The sequence below is a fragment of the Conger conger genome, chromosome 17 (assembly GCF_963514075.1).
Source record: "Conger conger chromosome 17, fConCon1.1, whole genome shotgun sequence".
Taxonomy (NCBI): domain Eukaryota; kingdom Metazoa; phylum Chordata; class Actinopteri; order Anguilliformes; family Congridae; genus Conger; species Conger conger.
In genome coordinates, this window is record NC_083776.1 from 8,053,743 (window position 1) to 8,068,742 (window position 15,000).

The 15,000-nt window shown below is 50.7% G+C and overlaps 1 protein-coding gene across 2 annotated transcripts in view; it reads left to right on the top strand.

The window, feature by feature from the left end:
- The window catches only part of als2b (alsin Rho guanine nucleotide exchange factor ALS2 b), a 30,502-nt gene that overhangs the window by 8,561 nt on the left and 6,941 nt on the right, over positions 1 to 15,000 (top strand). Inside the window, exons 11-27 of one of the 2 annotated variants that reach the window (XM_061226659.1) lie at positions 1 to 145; positions 933 to 998; positions 1,811 to 1,973; positions 2,624 to 2,755; positions 3,986 to 4,114; positions 4,205 to 4,228; positions 6,284 to 6,354; positions 6,813 to 6,879; positions 8,680 to 8,882; positions 9,591 to 9,656; positions 9,763 to 9,861; positions 10,798 to 10,962; positions 11,367 to 11,478; positions 11,639 to 11,716; positions 12,382 to 12,515; positions 12,914 to 13,078; positions 14,832 to 14,949. The exon at positions 1 to 145 is cut by the window's left edge and continues 51 nt beyond it. In XM_061226659.1, the coding sequence (XP_061082643.1) occupies positions 1 to 145; positions 933 to 998; positions 1,811 to 1,973; positions 2,624 to 2,755; positions 3,986 to 4,114; positions 4,205 to 4,228; positions 6,284 to 6,354; positions 6,813 to 6,879; positions 8,680 to 8,882; positions 9,591 to 9,656; positions 9,763 to 9,861; positions 10,798 to 10,962; positions 11,367 to 11,478; positions 11,639 to 11,716; positions 12,382 to 12,515; positions 12,914 to 13,078; positions 14,832 to 14,949 (1,937 nt within the window). The remainder of the gene's footprint in view (positions 146 to 932; positions 999 to 1,810; positions 1,974 to 2,623; positions 2,756 to 3,985; positions 4,115 to 4,204; positions 4,229 to 6,283; positions 6,355 to 6,812; positions 6,880 to 8,679; positions 8,883 to 9,590; positions 9,657 to 9,762; positions 9,862 to 10,797; positions 10,963 to 11,366; positions 11,479 to 11,638; positions 11,717 to 12,381; positions 12,516 to 12,913; positions 13,079 to 14,831; positions 14,950 to 15,000) is intronic. The other variant, XM_061226660.1, reaches the window with a different exon arrangement.

The window sequence follows — 15,000 nt, forward strand, 5'->3', positions numbered from 1 at the left end:
TGGCGGGGCAGTTCGGCCGGCTCTGCCACCTGACGGGGCAGCACTCCACCTCCCTCACGGCCTTCCTGCGGCGCGGCCGTCAGCGGGACGTCAAGGGCCTGGTGCTGCTGGAGCACCCCGCCCCCTTCCTAGAGACCTACTCAGAGCAAGTACCCCCCGATTACACAACCCCCCCCTGCCCAGAGACACACACCCCGATTACACAACCCCCCCCTGCCCAGAGACACACACCCCGATTACACACACCCCCCTGCCCAGAGACACACACCCCGATTACACACCCCCCTGCCCAGAGACACACACCCCGATTACACACCCCCCTGCCCAGAGACACACACCCCGCCTGCCCGGAGCGACACACCCCAATTACACAACCCCCCTGCCCAGAGACACACACCCCGATTACACACACCCCCCTGCCCAGAGCGACACACCCCGATTACACACACCCCCCTGCCCAGAGCGACACACCCCGATTACACACACCCCCCTGCCCAGAGCGACACACCCCGATTACACACACCCCCCTGCCCAGAGACACACCCCGATTACACAACCCCCCTGCCCAGAGACACACACCCCGATTACACAACCCCGCCTGCCCGGAGCGACACACCCCTCATAATACACCATTATAACATTCATAATAATCATGATCATAGGGCTGCCCAACCCTGGTCCAGTAGATCTCCTGTCCTGTAGGCTAAAGGACGGGAACAATACCAGGCCAAAACCACATGTGTCTCTTCAGCAAAACCGAATGGAGAATGAATACCCTACCCAACGCAACCCAGCCCAGCCCAGCCCAGCCCAGCCGTAACTTAGTGCAGTCCATCTGTACAGTGGAAAAACGGGTGATTGTCTGGGTTTGAGCTCTGCAGTGATTGGTGTTTGTGTGTGCAGCTGCAGGTCTGATCTCCCTCTCCCCCCAGGTACTGCAGCTCTGTGGGGAACTTCCTGGTGATGGGGGGCTTCACTGCCCTGGCCAAGCCCTGCCTGTGAGTCTCCTGCCGACCCCACACTCACCCAGCGCTGGCATTTATGTACTGTTAATGAGACCTGCGAGCGTCTGTGTGTGTGTGTGTGTGTGTGTGTGTGTGTGTGTGTGTGTGTGTGTGTGTGTGTGTGTGTGTGTGTGTGTGCTTGCGGGCGTGTGTGTGAGAGTGTATGTGCACGCGTGTGTGTATGTGTGTATGTATGTGTGTATGTGTATGTGTGTGTGTGTGTGTGTGTGTGTGTGTCTGTGTCTGTGTCTGTGTCTGTGTCTGTGTCTGTGTCTGTGAGTGAGTGAGTGAGTGAGTGAGTGAGTGAGTGAGTGAGTGAGTTTGCGGGCGTGCGTGAGAGTGCGTGAGAGTGCGTGAGAGTGCGTGAGCGTGCGTGCGTGCGTGTGTGTGTGTGTGCGAGTGTGTGTGTGAGTGTGTGTGCGTGTGTGCGTGAGTGCGTGAGTGTGTGAGTGTGTGAGTGTGTGTGTGTGTGCGCGTGAGTGAGTGTGTGTGTGTGCGTGAGTGTGTGAGTATGTGAGTGAGTGTGAGTGAGTGTGAGTGAGTGTGAGTGAGTGTGAGTGAGTGTGAGTGAGTGTGAGTGTGTGTGAGTGTGTGTGAGTGTGTGTGAGTGTGTGTGAGTGTGTGTGAGTGTGTGTGTGTGTGTGTGTGTGTGTGTGTGTGCTTGCGGGCTTGTGCTTGCTTGCAGGCGTGTGTGTGAGAGTGTCTGTGCACGCGTGTGTGTATGTATGTGCGTCTGTGTGTGTGTGTGTGCGTGTGCGTGTGTGTGTGTGTGCGTGCGTGTGTCTCACGTCTCTCCCCCTCTGCAGGGACGTGTTTGGTAAGACCCCAGGGCTGCTCCAGAGGCTGGTGGAGGGCAGTGAGGAGAGTGCCCCCCCTGGTGACCTGCTGGTGGCGCTGTTCTACCAGCCCTTGTCTCACCTGCACCAGTACGGCCGGCTCCTGCTGAAACTGGCCACCTGCTACGAGGTGGTGCGTACAGGAGAGAGAGCCGCTTACCCACAATGCACGTGCACCCTGCTGCGTACAGGACAGAGAGCTGTTTACCCACAATGCATCTCCCCCATGCATGTGAGATGCACCCACAGTCGCACACACTCTGCTCTGTCACGGAGGGTCTTTTTCACTCCGGTCTAACTCTGCTCTGGTTTAACTCTGTTGTGGTTTAACTCTGCTTTGGTTTAACTGTACTGGTTTAACTCTGTGCTGGTGTAAATTTGCTCTGGTTTAACTCTGTGCTAGTGTAACTCTGCTCTGGTTTAGCTCTGTTGTGGTTTAACTCTGCCTTGGTTTAACTCTGTCCTGGTTTAACTCTGTGCTGGTGTAAATTTGCTCTGGTTTAACTCTGTGCTAGTGTAACTCTGCTCTGGTTTAGCTCTGTTGTGGTTTAACTCTGCCTTGGTTTAACTCTGTACTGGTTTAACTCTGTGCTGGTGTAAATTTGCTCTGGTTTAACTCTGTGCTGGTGTAACTCTGCTCTGGTTTAACTGTACTGATTTAACTCTGTGCTGGTGTAAATTTGCTCTGGTTTAACTCTGTACTGGTGTAACTTTGTGCTGGTGTAAATTTGCTCTGGCTGGTGTAACTGTGTCCTGGTGTAACTCTGCTCTGGTGTGACTCAGAGCACGCTGGACTATCAGAAGCTGCAGGACGGTTGCTCTCAGTACGAGGCCCTGGCCCTGCTCCTGACCAGGAAGAAGAAGGAGGCGGAGTATACCTTTCACTTCTGGAAGAGCTTCCCTGGGAAGATGACGGTGAGTGGGGGTCTATGGAGGGAGGGAGAGAGGGATGGATGGAAAGATAGATAGATTGATAAATGAGCCTTGCATCCATCCATCCCAATGGTAAATTGGCTGTATTTATATAGTGCCTTTATCCAAAGCGCTCTGTACAATGGACGCATCTCATTCACCCATTCATACACACTCACACACACAATCGCACACCAACGGCGATCGGCTGCTATGCACGGCACCAACCAGCTTATCAGGAGAAATTGGGGATTAGGTCTTACTCAGGGACACTTTGACATGGCTGCTGTCTGTTCTGGCCCCACGGTGGTGGAATGACGTCCCTGTTGTTGTCAGAATGGCGGAGTCTCTGACCACTTTCAAGCGCAGACTGAAGACTCATCTCTTCAGGCTGCACCTTTCCCTCCCTACCTCACCACCATGATTAGCCTTGTATGCCATATACTGTAATGTCACTTATATGGTTGTATAGATATTGTTGTGTTGTTTTGTATTATCTATTGTATTGTTGTACTCGGGCTATTCTAGCTGCCAACCATGGTATGCTAGTTTGTAAGTTCATGTATTCTTCAAGGGTTACGTCTGTATGGTCACGCTAGGACTCGGAACCGTACTGTCCTCTAGGGTCCTCTTTGCACTTGTTCCTGTGTTTGATCTGCACCTCGTTGTATGTCGCTCTGGATAAGAGCGTCTGCTAAATGCCTGTAATGTAATGTAATGTAATGACAAGCCCTGAGCACTCTTACCTCCTGGGCCAATGTGCCCCCTCTGCTTTTCACTGGAAAGCATTTTCTGTTCCCAGCTGTAAAATTAATGTTTTCCTCTGATGAGCAGTTAAACTCATGAGCTCCTGCTTCTCTTCTGATGAGCAGTTAAACTCATGAGCTCCTGCATCTCCTCTGATGAGCAGTTAAACTCTCGAGCTCCTGCTTCTCCCAGACTGTGCTCATTAATCAGGCTCAGCGTCGTTTTAAAGAGCTTGTTTCTGCCAGCGCTGTTTCTGGATCACCAGCCACGGCTGAGCGTTTCTGTGTGTGTGTGTGTTTCTCTCTGTGTTTCTGTTTCTCTGTGTGTGTTTCTCTCTGTGCGTTTCTGTCTCTGTGAAACGGAGGCTGGGATGTTTCTGAACAGTTCTGAATTTCGCACCTGCAGGGTCACCTTGCTTAGGGACAGCGTTTTCATCTCTTACTCACTCTTACTGTGTTACTCGCTGTCCTCCTGGTCCTATCCCAGGATTCCCTGCGGAAGCCGTCCCGCCGGCTGGTGTGCGAGAGCAGCAACAAGGCGCTGACGCTGCAGAACGCCGGAAGGTTCTCTGTGAATTGGTTCATCCTGTTCAACGATGCGCTGGTCCATGCGCAGGTGAGAGCGGGAGGTGTTGCATTGACACTCGTGGGTGTGTGGCGGAGTCTGTGGGCTGCGGGCTGACATTCTGTGTCTTTGCTCTGTCAGGGAGTGGCCCCTTCTAAGAACCTTGTAAGTATGCAGTAGCCAGAGGGAAGTATGCAGTAGCCGGAGGGAAGTATGCAGTAGCCCGAGGGTCTTGTCTGCACTCGCTCAGCCTCTCTCGTGCATTGTGGGATTGACTTGGGAAGCAGGCGATCTCGTGCCTTTACGGTTTAAACAAACACCCCTCTGTACTGCCCATCCGGGGTGACAATGAACAGCCCAGCGAGTGCTAACGAACAGCCCAGCGAGCGCTAACGAACAGCGTAGCGAGTGCTAACGAACAGCATAGCGAGTGCTAATGAACAGCGTAGCGAGTGCTAATGCACAGCCCAGCGAGTGCTAATGAACAGTGTAGCGAGTGCTAATGAACAGTGTAGCGAGTGCTAATGAACAGCATAGCGAGTGCTAACGAACAGCATAGCGAGTGCTAACGAACAGTGTAGCGAGTGCTAATGAACAGCATAGCGAGTGCTAATGAACAGTGTAGCGAGTGCTAACGAGTAGCATAGCGAGTGCTAACGAGCAGCGTAGCGAGTGCTAACGAACAGCGTAGCGAGTGCTAACGAACAGCGTAGCGAGTGCTAACGAGCAGCATAGCGAGTGCTAACGAACAGCGTAGCGAGTGCTAACGAACAGCGTAGCGAGTGCTAATGAACAGTGTAGCGAGTGCTAATGAACAGTGTAGCGAGTGCTAATGAACAGCCCAGCGAGTGCTAATGAACAGTGTAGCGAGTGCTAATGAACAGCGTAGCAAGTGCTGCTGATTCCCCGCACACAATAATTCGCTCATTGTGGCTAAATTGTAAATGGCATAAGCCCTTCCCAAGCCAAGGCCCAGCGAGCCCTCAGTTGCTAGTGTCTGGATGTGGTGTGTAACTGACGAGTAACAACCAAGGCTTTGCACTCAGGGTCATTGCGAATTGTTTATCTCAGCAAGCTAAACAACGATTACTGCTCCGCAGCCAATCAGAGATCAGCCTCTTCCCCGCTCGCCAGGCAGTGACTAACAGTGCCTTGGGCAATACGCAATCGTTTTGAATTCAAATACTTTTCTGCACTTTCCTGAGCTTGTCTGTTGTATTTGAACCTATAAAACAGTGCACACTCAGCCTTCCGTTCCACTTGGTTGGCTGAATTGTACCAGGCAAGATGAATCAAGCGCAGAAAAGGACATGAATCCAAAAACGTTATGTATTTCACCCAGGTCTGCTCAAAGCTAACATTTTCACCAGGGAGCACAGGTGCGTGCTCATAAGTTGTACTGAATCCCATATTCACTTCATTATTTATAAATTATACGGTTAGCGCGTGTCAGTTTTGAGCAAATGCTCCGAAAATGGGAGCACTGTAGAGTCCTCTTCATCGGACTTATGTATTAATTTAGGGGCTGCTGAGGTCAAAATGGCCGCTCAAGTGCAGAAGCATAGTGTGCTGTCCAAAACGGCGGCGTCCGATTCTGTCTGATTGCTGCATAGAAAGCAAGTCTGTTTCTTTCAAACTGAATTGGCTAAGACGTGTGACACGGATGTGGCATAAGATCACATGTGGCGTGAGATATTGTATAGCCGTAATTGGTTAAATACCAAGTTTATCAGTTGGAGTGTATTAATTTCAGAATGTCAGTTCAGACAGAATCTTAGATGGGTATTTTATAAATGGGGTTGTACCCTTGTATCAGTAGGACTGTATTAACTACAGTATGTGACCTGGGACAGAGTATCAGACGGCCTGTATAACTGATTAAATACCCAGATTATCAACACAGAATAAGAGCCCTGACAGCAGGTAGTAAATCATTCCCTTTTGCTTTCAGTCTTTTAGTGGGCATTATTGAGATCGTTAATTTCGCAGAAGGGAGTAATCCTGTGCGTGTGCGTGTGCGTGTGCGTGTGCGTGTGCGTATGCGTGCGTGCGTGCGCGCGCGCGCGCGTGCGTCTGTGCGTGTGCGTGCGTGTGTGTGTGTGTGTGTGTGTGTGTGTGTGCGTGTGTGTGCGCGTGTGTCTGTGCGTGAGCGTGTCACGCCCACAGACCCACAGTCCCATGGTCTCTGATTTCTCTCCTCTCTCTCTCTCCTCGTCCCAGTTCTCCACCCATCATGTCTTCCCATTGGCCACGCTGTGGGTGGAGCCTATCTCTGAGGAGGATTCTGGCATGTAAGTCCCGCCATCCCTCCTGTCAGTCAAAAGAGTCTGTTGTGTAGCTCTGTGTTAGAGGCTGTTGTGTAGCTCTGTGTTAGAGGCTGTTGTGTAGCTCTGTGTTAGTCTGTTGTGTAGCTCTGTGTTAGAGGCTGTTGTGTAGCTCTGTTAGTCTGTTGTGTAGCTCTGTGTTAGAGGCTGTTGTGTAGCTCTGTGTTAGAGGCTGTTGTGTAGCTCTGTGTTAGAGGCTGTTGTGTAGCTCTGTGTTAGAGGCTGTTGTGTAGCTCTGTGTTAGTCTGTTGTGTAGCTCTGTGTTAGAGGCTGTTGTGTAGCTCTGTGTTAGTCTGTTGTGTAGCTCTGTGTTAGAGGCTGTTGTGTAGCTCTGTTAGTCTGTTGTGTAGCTCTGTGTTAGAGGCTGTTGTGTAGCTCTGTGTTAGTCTGTTGTGTAGCTCACTGTGATGTGTGTAACTCTACAGGTATGGTCTGAAGGTGACCTCACCTGAGGAGAGCTTCAGCCTGCTGGCGTCCTCCCCCATGGAGAAGGTAGGCGTGTTCAGCTGCTAGACATTCCTGCTCAGTGTGCGGGGTCTATAGGAATCTGAACCACTCCCTGCCCCTCTGAGACTCTGTGCAGGGTCTATAGGAATTTGAACCACTCCCTGCTCCTCTGAGACGGTGGGATGCAAACGCGGAGATGTGAAACGTGTGATAACAGAACAGCTGTTTGTTTTAAACTGTCGCTGACACTGATACTAATTTCCTGAAATATGCATCACTGCTGAGGCCACAACTGAGCTGAAATATGTTCATATAACAGAGAATTTATTAATTATTAAACACTTTTCGAGTTCTCTCCCGTCTTTAGTTTCTCTGGTTGTCTCCATTTCCCCAGCGTAATAACGTTCATTCATCACATTTATCAGAAAGTGCAGACCCCACCTTCTGGTGCTCTTGCTTGGATCAATCAAGCACAGAAAAGTATTTGAATCCAAATCAATTACATAATTGACCGATGTCTATTGTGCGTTCAAGACAGCAAATGTTCCCGGAAAACTACAGTTGTGTTCAAATAAATAACAGTACAACATCAGTAACCTGATCAACCACTGTTATTAGTAGTAGTTATATTTCTGCATGGTAAATACTTTACTTGTAGATGTAGTTGTGTAATAGAAAAATGACAGACCCAACTATCATGACATGCGCGCTGCTTGTTCTAGTAATTGACAGGGGCGTGTTCAAAATAATAGTGTGGAGTTTAGTTAGACAATCATTCATTCTGTGAAAAAGCAGGTGTCATTAATTGTCCTTTATTAAAGAAGAAAGGAAGGAAATGTTTCACATATTATTACAAAATATATTTCCTTCTGAATTGCTAAGTAAAATGGGCCGTTCCAAACATTGTTCGGAGGAACGTCATTTGAGTAAAAAGTTGATTGGAGAGGGGAAAACATAAAGAAGTGCAGAAAATGAAGAAAATGAGCAACTACTGTTAAAACGGATCAAAGAATAGTCAGAATGGCAAAAATTCAGCCATTCATCAGCCCCAGAAAGATCAAAGATTGATCAACAATTACCTGTAAGTGCTGTTTACAGTCAGAAGATGTTTGATCGAAGCTGAGCTATCAGCAAGGAGCCCCTGTAAAGCACCATTGTTGAAAAAATGGCATATGCAGAATTGGTTAAAATTTGCCAAGGAATACATTGATTGGCCCAAAGAGAAATGGTATAGCATTCTGTGGAATGATGAGAGTTAAATTATTCTTTTCGGGTCTAGTGCTCATCGAAAGTACGTCAGATGACCCCCGGGTACTGAATTCAAGCCACTGTACACTGTGAAGACAGTGAAGCCTGGTGGCACAAAAATCATGGTATGGGGATGTTTTTCATACTACGGTGTTGGGCCTTTTATTAAAGTATACCAGGGATCATGAATCAATTTGAATACATAAAAATACTTGAAGAGATTATGTTGCCGTAGGAAATGCCCCTGAAATGGGCATTGTTTCAACAAGACAACGACCCCAAATACACAAGTGAGCAACGTCTTGGTTCCAGACAAAAAGGATTGAGGTAATGGAGTGGGCCAGCTCAACCCCATTGAAAACTTGTGGGGTGACATTAAAAATGCAGTTTCTGAAGTAAAACCCAAAACTTCACAGGAACTGTGGAATGTAGTTCGTTCATCCTGGGCTGAAATACCTGTTTCGAGGTGCCATAAGTTGGTTGTCTCAATGCAGCGCAGATTCACGGCAGTTAGACAAAAACAATGGTTACGCAACTAAATATTAGTTCAGTAATTAAAAGTTCCTGTGTGTGTGTGTGTTATTCGCGTGTGTTCAGGGGAAGTGGCTGCGGGCGATTAACCAGGCGGTGGAGCAGGCCCTGAGTGGGGGGGGCATGGGGGAGGGCCGGGGCCCCGGCACCCCCCCGAAGAGGCCCGACCCCCCAGTGTCGCGCACGGCCTCCTACACCTTCTACAAGGACAGCCGCCTGCGGGACGCCACCTACGAGGGCCGCTGGCTCACGGGCAAGCCCCACGGGAGGTGTGTGCGTGTGTGTGTGTGAGTGTGTGAGTGTGTGAGTGTGTGAGTGTGAGTGTGAGTGTGAGTGTGAGTGTGAGTGTGAGTGTGAGTGTGAGTGTGTGTGAGTGTGTGAGTGTGTGTGTGTGTGTGTGTGTGTGTGTGTGTGTGTGTGAGTGTGTGTGTGTGTGAGAGAGAGTGTGAGTGAGTGAGTGAGTGAGTGAGTGAGTGAGTGAGTGAGTGAGTGAGTGAGTGAGTGAGTGAGTGAGTGAGTGAGTGAGTGAGTGAGTGAGTGAGTGAGTGAGTGCGAGCGTGTGTGTGTGTGTGTGTAAGTGTGCGCTTGTGTGCGTGTGAGTGCGTGTGAGTGAGTGTGTGCGAGCGAGCGAGCGAGCGAGTGAGTGAGTGTTCAGAAACAGAGTCTGCAGGAAGTAGGTGCAGTACAGTTTATCTTCACTTGCGGTTATATCTTTTTGGATTAAATGCTTAAATTATGTGTGTATCCAATTTTTTTCTTTGTCTAGGGGGTTGGGGCTTAGTTGGTTAAAGGGTTAGGGGTTAGTTGGTTAGGGTTTGTGGGTGAGGGAGTAAGAGTTTGGGGGTTAGCGGTTAGTTGGTTAGGGGGCTAGGGTTTGGGGGTTAGGGGTTAGTTGGTTAGGGTTTGGGGGTACGGGTTAGGGGGTTAGGGTTTGGGGCTGGGGTTTAGCTGTGACTCTGTGCCTCTGCTCGGGACAGGGGGATGCTGAAGTGGACAGACGGACGGACGTACATCGGGACGTTCAAGAACGGTCTGGAGGATGGGTCAGTGTGATGTAACCTGTCAATCAATCCAATCAGCATGTCGGTAAATAAGTGGGTCAGGTGTGGCTGGTTTAACACTGAGGAGTATGTGTGTGTGTGTGTGCAGGTTTGGGGAGTACCTTGTCCCCAATAAAAACCTGGACAAGAACCATCACTACCACGGCCACTGGAAGGAGGGGAAAATGCATGGCTTTGGAACGTACAGGTGTGTGCGTGCGTTTCTTATTCTCTCAGGTGCGGTGTACGAGGGCTGTGTGTGTGTGTGTGTGTGTGTGTGTGTGTGTGTGTGTGTGTGTGTGTGTGTGTGTGTGTGTGAGAGAGTGAGTGTGAGTGAGTGTAAAGGTGTGTGTGTGTCTCGGGTATGCCTCAGGTGAGGTGTATGAGGGCTGTGTGTGTGTGAGTGTGTGTAAAGGTGTGTGTGTATGTAAAGGTGTGTGTGTGTCTCAGGTATGCCTCAGGTGAGGTGTATGAGGGCTGTGTGTGTGTGTGTGTGTGTGTGTGTGTGTGTAAAGGTGTGTGTGTATGTAAAGGTGTGTGTGTGTGTCTCAGGTATGCCTCAGGTGAGGTGTATGAGGGCTGTGTGTGTGTGTGTGTGTGTGTGTGTGTGTGTGTGTGTGTGTGTGTGTGTGTGTGTGTGTGTGTGTGTAAAGGTGTGTGTGTATGTAAAGGTGTGTGTGTGTGTCTCAGGTATGCCTCAGGTGAGGTGTATCAGGGCTGTGTGTGTGTGTGTGTGTGTGTGTGTGTGTGTAAAGGTGTGTGTGTGTGTGTGTAAAGGTGTGTGTGTGTGTGTGTAAAGGTGTGTGTGTATGTAAAGGTGTGTGTGTGTATCTCAGGTATGCCTCAGGTGAGGTGTATCAGGGCTGTGTGTGTGTGTGTGTGTGTGTGTGTGTGTGTGTGTAAAGGGGTGTGTGTATGAAAAGGTGTGTGTGTGTCTCAGGTATGCCTCAGGTGAGGTGTATGAGGGCTGTGTGTGTGTGTGTGTGTGTGTGTGTGTGTGTAAAGGTGTGTGTGTATGTAAAGGTGTGTGTGTGTGTCTCAGGTATGCCTCAGGTGAGGTGTATCAGGGCTGTGTGTGTGTGTGTGTGTGTGTGTGTGTGTGTGTAAAGGGGTGTGTGTATGTAAAGGTGTGTGTGTGTCTCAGGTATGCCTCAGGTGAGGTGTATGAGGGCTGGTTCCAGGAGAACATGCGGCAGGGCCACGGCATTCTGCGTAGCGGGAAGTTGACCTCCTCCTCCCCCAGCGTCTTCATCGGCCAATGGCTGCAGGACAGGAAGAATGGCTACGGCGTCTTCGACGACATCACCAGGTACCCCAAATCTCACACAGACCAGGTACCCCAAATCTCACACACACCAGGTACCCCCAAATCTCACACACACCAGGTACCCCAAATCTCACACACACCAGGTGTGCGTGTGTGTGTGTGTTATAGGGGTTGTGTTATAGGTGGTGTGTGTGTGTGTGTGTGTGTGTGTTATAGGGTGTGTGTGTGTGTGTGTGTGTGTGTGTGTGTGTGTTATAGGGTGTGTGTGTGTGTGTGTGTGTGAGAGTGTGTGTAATAGGTGGTGTGTGAGTGTGTGTAATAGGTGGTGTGTGTGTGTGTGTGTGTGTGTGTGAGTGTGGGTTATAGGTGGTGTGTGTGTGTGTGTGTGTGTTATAGGGTGTGTGTGTGTGAGTGTGTGTTATAGGTGGTGTGTGTGTGTGTCTCAGGGGGGAGAAGTACATGGGGATGTGGCAGGAGGACCAGCGGCAGGGGAATGGAGTGATCGTCACGCAGTTCGGCCTGTACTACGAGGGAGCCTTCAGCGGGAACAAGATGGCGGTGAGCAGGCGTGTCCCTCCCCTTCCTCACCCTCCCTCCTCTTCCTCACCCTCCCCTCCTCTTCCTCACCCTCCCCTCCTCTTCCTCACCCTCTCCTCCTCTTCCTCTTCCTCACCCTCTCCTCCTCTTCCTCTTCCTCACCCTCCCTCCTCTTCCTCAGGGCTCGGGGGTGCTGCTGTCGGAGGATGACACGGTGTTCCAGGGGGAATTCTCAGAGGACTGGACTCTCAGTGGGAAGGTGACTGACTTACATAGACACACACAGTCTGACACACACACACACATACACACACACAGTCTCCCAGACACACACACACACACACACACACACACACACACACACACACACACACACACAAACACACACACAAACACAGTCACGCAGTCACACACAGGCGCGCACACCCACACAATCACATACAGGTACTCACACACGCACACACACACTAACCCCTCTCACACACACACACACTCACACACACACTCACACATTCACACACTAACCCCTCTCACACACACTCACACACACACACACTAACCCCTCTCACACACACTCACACACTCACACACTAACCCCTCTCACACACACACTCACACACACACACACGCGCACACACACACACACACACACACACACACACACACACACACACACTCACACACACACACACTAACCCCTCTCTCACACACACTCACACACTAACCCCTCTCACACACACACACTCACACACTAACCCCTCTCACACACACACACACACACACACACACACGCACACACACACACACACACACACACTCACACACACACACACACACACACACACACACACACACACACACACACACACACACACAGACACACACACACAGACAAACACTCTGATCACCCTGTCTCTGCCCCAGGGCACCCTCTCCATGCCCAATGGAGATTATATGGATGGGACCTTCAGTGGGGTCTGGGGCTCAGGCCTGAAGGTGTCGGGCTCCTACTACAAACCCAGCCTGTACGAGAGTGACAAGGACAAGAACCGCGCTGTGTGAGTATGTGTGTGTGAGTATGTGAGAGAGTGAGTGAGAGAGTGAGTGAGTGAGTGAGTGAGTGAGTGAGTGAGTGAGTGAGTGAGTGAGAGTGAGTGAGTGAGTGAGTGAGTGAGTGAGTGAGTGAGTGAGAGAGAGTGAGAGAGTGAGAGAGTGAGAGAGTGAGAGAGTGAGAGAGTGAGAGTTAGGTTCCACACTGTCAGTCACACTGTGACTTGCACTGGTCTGTAAATTGAAGCAAATTACCGAACTGTACGTCTGTGTGAATGTGTGTGCGTGTGCGTGTGCTTGTGCGTGTGTGTGTGACTGTACGTCTGTGTGAATGCGTGTACGTGTGTGTGTGACTGTACGTCTGTGTGAATGCGTGTGCGTGCGTGTGTGTGTCTGGCGGGAGCAGGAAGCTGGGCAGCCTGGCCGTGCCCGCGGGGCAGAAGTGGGCGGCGGTGTTTGAGGAGTGCTGGAGCCGGCTGGGCTGTGACGCCCCGGGGGTCGGGGAGAACTGGAGAGCCTGGGAGAACATCGCCATCACCCTGACAACCAGCCGCCGGCAGCACAGAGACAGGTACACACAGACACGCACACACACAGCCACACACACACAGCCACACACACACACAGCCACACACACACACAGACACACACATACAGCCACACACACACAGACACACACACAGCCACACGCACAGCCACACGCACAGCCACACGCACAGCCACACCCACACACAGACACCTACACACACACACACACACACCTACACACACGCACACACGCACACACACACACACGCACACACACACACACACACATCGATGAGCCAAAACATTATGACCACCTAATGGCCATAAGGCCTGAGTACCTACTGACAGTGGTCCGAGGAGGGACAAACCACAAACTGGCAGGGTGTTGGGTGCACAGGGCTCACACAGGATGTAGGGTTGTAGGGCTAACACCATGCTCACCCCTGTCCACCACGCGTAAGATGTGGATGGCCGGCTACTTATTCACCGTTTACCTGGGGAAGGGATGGCACCAGGATGCACTGTGGGAAGGGATGGCACCAGGATGCACTGTGGGAAGGGATGGCACCAGGATGCACTGTGGGAAGGGATGGCACCAGGATGCACTGTGGGAAGAGATTGCACCAGGATGCACTGTGGGAAGGGATGGCACCAGGATGCACTGTGGGAAGAGATTGCACCAGGATGCACTGTGGGAAGAGATTGCACCAGGATGCACTGTGGGAAGAGATTGCACCAGGATGCACTGTGGGAAGGGATGGCACCAGGATGCACTGTGGGAAGAGATTGCACCAGGATGCACTGTGGGAAGGGATGGCACCAGGATGCACTGTGGGAAGAGATTGCACCAGGATGCACTGTGGGAAGGGATGGCACCAGGATGCACTGTGGGAAGAGATTGCACCAGGATGCACTGTGGGAAGAGATGGCACCGGTATGCACTCCGGTGGAGGGCGTGTGATGCTCTGGGCAATGTTCTGCTGTGAAACCCTGGGTCTGGGCTGTCCTGTCGATGTCAATTTGACACGTGCCGCCTATTTAAACATTTTTGGGGACCAGGTCCACCCCTTCTGGCAACAGTATTCCCTGATGGCAAAGCCTCTTCCAGCAGGGTAATGTGAACATTTTTCAGGAATGGTTTGTGGAACATGATGAAGATTGAAAGGTTTTGCCCTGGCCTCCAAATTCTCCAGATCTCAATCCGATTGAGCCTCTGTGGCATGTGCTGGAATGTGCATCTACAGTGGCTCCACCTTGCAACTCACAGGACTTAAAGGATCTGTTGCTCATGCCTCGGTGCCAGATACCACAGAGCAGCTCCAGAGGTCTTGTGCTTCAGTGGGTCAGAGCACGTGGGGGACCAACAGCATTTTCGGCAGGTGGTCAAAAGGAAATCAAGAACTTGCGTATATTATAAAACAAAATACCTTTTGATTTTTTTCAATAAAAGGCTTCTAAGACAACTTTACAATTTACAGACAGTAAATTAGTATTAGTGTAGTAGGCTGATCTACAACCATCCAATCAGCAGCAAAGCTTCTTCTGTGGCATCACAGCATATGCCACAGATGGGCAAATGCCCAGACAGTGTGCATCCTGCTTGGAGCTTCATCCTTGTCCACCAGGGGGCAGGCTTTTACACGCTTCTCCTCTCAGGGGCCGATACTCACACACAGATTAAGTTTTAAGTTTTTGTAAAAAAATTTTAACAAAACCAAAATTTTGTTATGGTGTATTTTTAGCATTCTATATCACTGTGGCAGTTGTGAGAATTGAGGGGACATGGATTTTTGCAGCCCGGAGATCCTGAGTCGCTCCCATAATAAAACGCTGGAGAGCCTGGAGTTCATCCCGCAGCACGTGGGCCCTGTGACCATGCAGAGATACGAGAGCATCCGCCGCTACCTCATAAAGGTGCGCTCCGTTATGCTACGCTATGCTACACTGTGCTCCGTTATGCTACGC